The sequence below is a fragment of the Scatophagus argus genome, chromosome 22, assembly GCF_020382885.2.
Source record: "Scatophagus argus isolate fScaArg1 chromosome 22, fScaArg1.pri, whole genome shotgun sequence".
NCBI lineage: Eukaryota > Metazoa > Chordata > Actinopteri > Scatophagidae > Scatophagus > Scatophagus argus.
Genome location: NC_058514.1, coordinates 18,319,249 through 18,327,274, shown reverse-complemented (window position 1 = coordinate 18,327,274; position 8,026 = coordinate 18,319,249). Strand labels below are relative to the sequence as shown.

Here is an 8,026-nt window from a genome sequence, read left to right as displayed (position 1 = left end):
CCCTATGGTTTACATCAACTTGGAGAGGTTTATGAGAGTGGTCTACAACAGAACAACCTTTTCACGCTTAAAAGGTGAAACCAGAAGAAGGGTGTGCCTGCCGTGTTCCTCCCTGCCAGCGATCTCATGTCTCCCAGACGTATATTTCTACGCTACAGTGGAGTTTGGGAGGAACGTCGTGATGTGCGTCAATGCGGCAGACCCGAGCATAAAGCTCGCCCGGTTATGGATCAGGACGATCATTTGTTTCATCGCGCCTGTTGCTGTACTGGCGCTTTGCAACGGATCCGTGATGTATGCAGTGATCAGGCATGTACGGAAGGTTTCACCGACCGGGGCAATTCCAAGGTCGTTGAATGGAGCTCAGATCATTCCCTTGCTCACCGTTGCGTTTTTCATATGCTGCTGGATACCATGGATCCTGAGCAATGTGTACTATGCCTGCACCCAGGTGCGAGTCCAGTGCCCGGTGACGGTGTTCATGGTGATCAACGTAACCATGGCCATAGGGAACATGTACTGTGTGATGACCCCTGTGATGTATCTGTTTGTGAGGGGCAGGAAGGTTAGGCCCCAGACCTGTGGGACTGGCACCACCACTGGGTCATCCTCCCTATGAAAATGAAGACACTGCGGTGACTGACTCATGTTATGTTTGTGTATATAAAATAAACTGTTTTTATGAACCTGACCTGACTGTGTGTATAAAAGCTGACGATCACAAGAAAAAATAAATTGTCACACATGAGGTGTTATGTTTGTCCATGAATGAACCATCCTTGAATGACCATAACAGTTTTTGTTTTGCAATACAAGTACAATGTACTCATCATCCGGATTTGTGTGGTCTGGTATTTCAGTGCAATGTATCAGAGGTGGGGTAGCATCGCTCCTGTCCTCCTTGTCCTTATCCAAGGGCGTTTTGTTGAAGCGAGAGGCTGCGGGCGAAGCCGCTCACTCTCTGGAGTTGTTGCTGGCGGCGATCCCAGCTATCGCGCTGGGGGAACCCAGTGGCAACGTGTCTCCTCACAAGCCAAACGCGCTCTTGCACAAGGTCGTGATCTTCTTCAGCAGCTCCATGTATTGGCAGGAGAACCGGTCGCCGTAGATCTCATATGTTTCGCGAGGCATGCGGATGAAGTCCACCCTCGATTGTTTCGCCTTTACTCTCCTTGCGTCAGGCAAATACACACCCGTGCACTTTGTTGAACACATCCGATGCTTCCAGCCATTCCCAGTCGTACTCGCGAGAACCATTGTCTGTCCTCAGGAGTGTCCTATCTTGGTGATACACGATCCACGTGGTGCAGAACGAACTCACGTTTCCCACTGGCACGCCGGCATAACCATCCGAGTACAAGCTCAACCTGGGGCCGTGGAAGGTGCCCCTCGGACCTCGATCAGCTTCCCTCACGTGCCTAGCATCGCGGCATCCCGGAGGCTCGTTGCCGGCCTTGGCTCTCGCTATGACTCCCCCATAGTACAGGGGCACGGTGCACCGGAACACCTCTCCTCCGAGAGTGCAGTTGTTAAACTTGAGCTCGTTCAGAGGTTCCACACCCGCCGTCACCTCCAGTATCAGAGAGCGCACGGGGTCCTCGGTGAAGTCCAAGGAGAATGTCCAGGTCCAGGTCCCCTCTGTTGTAGGCGTCAATCATGGCTTCACCCAGTTGGTGCCAAAAACCAGCGTGTGAGTCCGGAGCATAGAGAGCCAGTATGTCGTACACGGCCTCGAGGGGCACGGTCACAGAGCTCACTTTTGCAGTTCGAGCACAGCTGCCCGAGATGCACAGGTGACCGTCTTTCAGGGCAGTCTTCAGACCCTGCTCGTGGATCTGGGAGAGGACGTACCCCAGTACCTTGCAGGAAAATCGTCCCTGTAGGTCAGGGGTGTCAAAGTCAAATGGACGGAGGGCCAAATAAAACATTTTGCTACAAGTCGAGGGCTGGACTGTCCGAATGTTCATTGAAATCAATATTTGACCTACTGAAAATCTAACAAATATATTACGATTAGATAAATAAAGCAATATTTTCTTATAACTCTGTCAGTAATTTTTAATTTTCAACAGGCTGGCACAAAAGACAAATATGTCAATACAAAAACACCTCATAACATGAACATTAAATGAACAAAGTGATATTATTCAAGGCACCATCAGCTATATTTTCTCATTTAGCAAAAGTGGGCTGAATTTAAGCAACTTCAAAGAAATAAATAATATCAGCAATTTTCTGCCATTCACTCCACTGATAAAAAAATATATATATTGCATTGAAATACAATAAAATAAAGTACAAAAATCTATGAACCAGAAAGAGTTTCTTCAAGGAAAAGTCATATGTGCAGTGAAAACAAATATTATTTAACTTTTAAATTTGAACAGAGTAAAACTCTAAATATGTTATTGCACAGTAATGTTCACTTTTTTGAGGCTGATGATACTTGGTGGTGTCTCATCTTTTGTACAAGCTCATCAATGTTCGGGGTCGGGCTATGAGCTGAGGAAATCCTCAGAACTGAGTGAAGGTGTTCAGCAGTAAGTCGACTTCTGTGTGAGGTTTTGTTCAGCTTCATTAATGAAAAAAGTTGTTCACACAGGTATGTGCTGCCAAACATAGACAAGGTTTGAGCAGCCTGGGTGCGCAGCTGGGGCATCGTGTCGGGGAGGAAGCGCGCAAACTCAGCAGCGCCCACTGCTGCGTATTTTGCCTTCAGCGCATCATTGCATTGTAGTTCGATCAACTCCATTTGGAGGGTTGGCGGTGAGCTTTCTACGTCAACTGCAAATGGATTACTGAGCAGTGCAAACCTGCTTTTTTGTGCTTCAAAGTCCGCAAATCGGCGTCGGAATTCAGCGGCGAGTACACTAATTTTATCAGCAAACTCTGCGCTCGGAAACACACTGGTAGAGAGCTGATCTTTCATGGTCTGACAGCTAGGAAAGTGGCTCAAGTTTTCTTTCCGCATTTGTGCCTCCCATAGAGTCAGTTTGGTTTGAAACGCCTTGACAGTACTGTACATATCAGAGATGACACGACCCCGACCCTGCAGCTGCAGGTTCATTGCATTCAGATGGCTCGTAATGTCACACAGAAAAGTCATTTCACACAAAAACCCTTCGTCTCTGAGTTGTGTTGTGTCTTTCCCTTTGCTGTCCAAGAACAGACAAATCTCCTCACGAAGCTCGAAACATCTGTGCAGCACCTTTCCCTGGCTTAACCACCGCACCTCAGTGTGATAGGGCAAATCACCATGCTCCGCCTCTAACTCGCTCAGAAATGCCTTGAACTGGCGGTGATTTAAACCTTTGGCTCTGATAAAGTTAACTGTGCGCGTGATGGTGCTCATTACTTGTTCCATTTTCATGGCTTTACCACACAACGACTCCTGGTGAATGATACAGTGATAAGCTGTCAGCTCACCTGTGACGTTTTCCTGCTGCATCTTCTCCTGTATCTTTGCCACCAGTCCACTCCTATGTCCACACATCGCAGGTGCTCCATCTGTTGTCAAACCCACGAGTTTTTGCCAAGGCAGCTCCATCTCGTTCACACATCTTGAGACCTCTTCATACAAATCATGTCCTGTAGTTGTGCCATGCATAGAACGTAACGCTGTCAGGCTGGGGCTCGGAGCAGGACTCAGATGTAGAGACTCGTGTAGCAAAAACAATCTTTATTTGCGAATGTCTGTGACAAATCCTCTAAGCAGAGTGAAATGACAGAGAGGCTATGAAAATTACCTGTTGTGAGATCTTCACTAGAAGAAAACCCACGGCTATGAAACATAAACAAAACAATGAGAAAACGAAAGCAGGCTATAAGAATTAACAAACAGAAAACGCTCCCTAGGGAGGAATAATAATACTTACAAGAATGAAAAATCACTCCAAAGGAGGAAAAAACGAAATCACACTATAAAGATCTACAACAAAAAATCACTCATATAAAGGAATGGCTATGTCAAAATACTAACTAGGAACTAAGCTGCGCTATGAAAAAGGTTAAACAAAACTCACTCAAGACAGAGGATTCAACAAAGAGATTCTTAACAAGATTACTATGACTGTGGCAAGGTATGCTGGCGTGATCATACGAAGACGAAACACACTGGCACAAGACAAGGGAAACGCAGACTTTTTAAGCACATGAGGGTAATGGGAAACAGGTGGAAACACTCAGGTAATCGGGAAGACAATCAGACTGGAGACACGAGGAAGGGCAAGTGACCTGAAACGAGAGGAGAGTTATACTTCAAAATAAAACAGGAAATGACGAGACAAAAACCCAAAACAAGACAATACCTCACCGCGGTGTGACAAACGCCAGCACTTCCTCTGTCACGTTTAGGCTAGAGTCCACTCCGCGGATGAAAATTGACAACTGGGCAATGTCAGAAATGTCGGTGCTCTCATCCACAGCCAGGGAGTATGCGATGAAATCTTTTCCCTTTTTAACAAGCTGCTCTTTTAGATTTATAGACAACAGGTCTATTCACTCAGCAATGGTATTTCTGCTCAGGCTGACGTTCAAAAAGAGCTGTCTTTTGTCCGGGCAAACTTCGTCACAAACTTTAAGCATACAGTCTTTTATGAAGTCCCCCACGGCCGGGATGATTTAGCGATCTCCTCTGCTAAAATAAAACTGGCCTTGACTGCAGCCTCGCTTTGTGATTTGGCTTTTCTGAACAGACCCTGGCGAGATTTGAGGCCTCGTTTTAATTCTTCCACCTTCTGTAGCCTTTGTTCCATTTCCATATTCTCGTTTTTGTCTGCGTGTTTTGTTTCATGATGCCGTCTCAGATTATACTCTTTCATCACCGCCACACTTTCTCCACACAGAAGGCACACGGGTTTTCCAGCGACGTCCGTGAACATGTACTCAGACTCCCACCTTGTTTGAAACCCCCGTTTCTCAGTGTCCACCTTCCGTTTTGCCATTGTTGATGGGTAGGCTTTTTGCTGTTATGCTAATGACCGCTAATAAATAAGGAAATGAAGCCGCCTCCCGCTCGGTGCGTCACCGTTGCATTGTGGGAAATGTAGTTTTGGTGCGTACATAATATCTGCGGGCACCTTACCGCTGTTTCCGTTCCTGCTCACCAAGTTGCTCTCTAGCATGCTTGTGTCCAGTAGGTTTTTGATCGTGTTGGGGATCACATTGGACTCCTTGTCCAATGCCTTTATGTTCTTTTCGTGCATTATGTGGGCATTGCCTATCATCACCATGCAAGCGTTCCTCTGCCGCTTGTACTTGAAGGCTTGCGGAGTGAAAGACGTGAGCGTCTCTATGCAACCTTTCACTTGCTTGAACTGACAGTTCAGCACATTGTTTGCATAGCTCTTGCCCTCTCCCGGGCCGGGATGTTGAAGAGCATGACCCGTTCGATTGTGTACCTGGACGGGGTGTTGGTCACTATGTAGTTGAACGTGGTGGACGCTTGGAACGGCCTGCCTACCTCGAGGCTGTCGTAGAACAGGTAGCGCACTAGCGCGTGGTCATGCACTTTCACCGGAGCAAGTGAGCACAGGTTCTCGGTGTAGTCATCGCTCCTGGTTCCGGTGGAGAAATACAGATCCTTGTGTATACTTGGGAGAGCGCGCCCCAGAGACAGGTACGAACTGAGGGTCCTCCCGTCCATCAGGTCTGAGAGTCCCGCGTACAGCGAGTCACCGTCCAAAGCCCGGTGTTTCGTCAAGATGTTGAACACCATGTCGGCTATGCTCTTGAACTGTCTGCGTCCTCTGTATTTCGTTTTCATCTCCTTGCTCAGACGTTACAGCTTGCCCAAATGAGGGTACAGATGCGTGAAGTAGTGTCTGTAATCGTCTTTGCTCACGAGAAACGGATGTCAATCGGACGCGTTGTAAAAACACACGTAGGCGGTCTGGCAGTCTCCCTGGGACTCTCCGTCCCACCCGTGTGACCGGTCCCGTGTCGGAGGACAGCGACAGCGGGCACCGCTCAGCAGAGATGCGAGTGCGCGGGTCTTGCGCTTGCTCTTTATCTCGCACAGCGCTTTTGAGATACGAGGCCTTGTCACGGGCATGTGCCGGTGTATCATGGTGCTCAGGAACAGATTGGGCATCTCTCGGTCTATCAGCTTGTCCAGGGTGTACTTGAACATGAGCAGATCTCCCACGGAGAAGAAGAGTCGAGTGCGCATGTAAACGTTTTCACTTTGTCCACGAATCTGGAGTCGCTCGTGATATTTGCGTTGTACCTTTGCATAACTTTGTGTTTGTGCCATTTGGCCTCGGTGAGTTTCGAGACCAGCCAAGCAAACAGGACCTTGCCTTCCCCTCTGCTCTCTGTGTCGGTTATCCGGCCTATGGCGTTGTCCATGGCCTTGAGGCTTAGACTGGAAGGGACATGCTAGTGAAATTGGGGCTTTCCAGGGTAACCTGGAAAACCTGTCCTTTGCAACAATATGTGAGATAAAGGAGCAGTTGGAATAACGTTCTCTCGTGAGGCTCCAAGGCGCCGAACGACACCTCGTTCAACGATCTGTCGTACAAAGCGTCCATTTCCACCGCGAGAAAGCAGTTGAAATAACGCTCTCTCGTGAGGCTCCAAGGCGCCGAACAACACCTCGTTCAACGATCTGTCGTACAAAGCGTCCGTTTCCACCGCGAGAAACAGGGCTCTTCTCTTGGATGGCACCTCAACCCTGTCAACCACCACGGTGCTGACATTCCACTATCCTAAAAGGAAAGGTTCAACTAAGCAAACCAAGCATCATGGACGGCCCTATGCCATTCATGAACCTGTTCCCTGACATATATCTGAAGCGCAGAGCTGGAAAAGGGCTTGATTGGAGTTATGATCAAATCTGTTATGTTCCACAGGACAGAGGAGGCACTCCTGTACGCCTGTGATGGGGACAGCGTCTACACCATGGTGTGTTTCAAGGTTGCGGACATCGCGCCCGTGGTGGGCTATGACCTGGATCTGGTCCGTGATCAAGGCGATGCCGAAGAGAGCTGGAGTCGGGTGAGCGAGGTGTGGTCCAGGCACTTCGTTAAAGAGTTCGCGGACATCAGCGTCCTCCATGATGATATCAAAAGGAAAGTAAATGTTAGGGTTTTCCCGCTCAGGAGAATTGCCTTGGCAAGAAGATACATGCAAAGCATAAAGGGAGCGCTGACATTCGGGGATTTTTGCGCTGACACTGGATACTACGTGGCTCACGACAGCAACACGCCGGCCCTGTGCTGTGACGTTATGTTTGGCCGTATGTATTTCGTACCCGAGAATAAGGCAAACGGGACCCTGTCCCCCCACGAGCTCGTGTATGATCACGAAAGGTCGGAAGCCGAGGCCAGGCTATTCGACACCAAGCACGCTCCGTACTTCTATAGGGTCGCGTGCCTGGACATAGAGACCGTGGTCAACGAGTCCTACCGGGACCCGTCCTTGAGGTGTGAGTATTTCGCCCACAGGTTCCCTTACTGCACGGAGCGAGCGGTCACAGAGATGACCACGTATCGTGGCAGATTGATGAAGATTATGAGCGAAGATAAAAAAGAGTTGTGCAAGCAAGCTGCCCGAGTATCCATCCCGGCTCTCGCTGCAGATATGCTGGGGCAAGAGCACAAAATCACGTGTGTATCTGTCGTGATCATCAACTCGCACCTGTCCAAGCCATTGCCATGGCGTCACAGAAAGAAACTGATAGTGATCTATAACAAATGCAAGGTAAACCATGAGCTCCACCCCGAGGTCGACCATGACCTAGCCATGGGTTCTGGGCTCGAGAATGCGTCCAGGATCACGTTCTACCCGTGTTGGGGTGAACTCGAGAAAACTATCGCGCTACTCCATCACCACGCAACGGGTGCGTTTCTATGCTGAGTCAAACTACACCAAGCGCGTAGACGCCTGGCATGGGCTCTTTGTGACCAGAAGCCTGTCGGAAGACATGGCGCCTTTTTTCCAGTTCGAAACCGCGATGAGAGGGGACTGAGTGAAGCTTGATCCCCGTGCAGTGTCCTGTTTCTCCACCTGCCCATGGCATCGCCTC

The 8,026-nt window shown here is 48.9% G+C and overlaps 1 protein-coding gene across 1 annotated transcript; it reads right to left on the bottom strand.

Moving 5' to 3' along the window:
- Positions 1-1,886: 1,886 nt before the first annotated feature.
- Positions 1,887-5,015, bottom strand: LOC124054066 (general transcription factor II-I repeat domain-containing protein 2-like). The gene is given in 3 exon segments (XM_046379729.1): positions 1,887-3,626; positions 4,328-4,607; positions 4,610-5,015. Coding segments are annotated over 3 exon segments (1,818 nt in total). The 5' UTR covers positions 4,944-5,015; the 3' UTR covers positions 1,887-2,422.
- Positions 5,016-8,026: the final 3,011 nt, after the last annotated feature.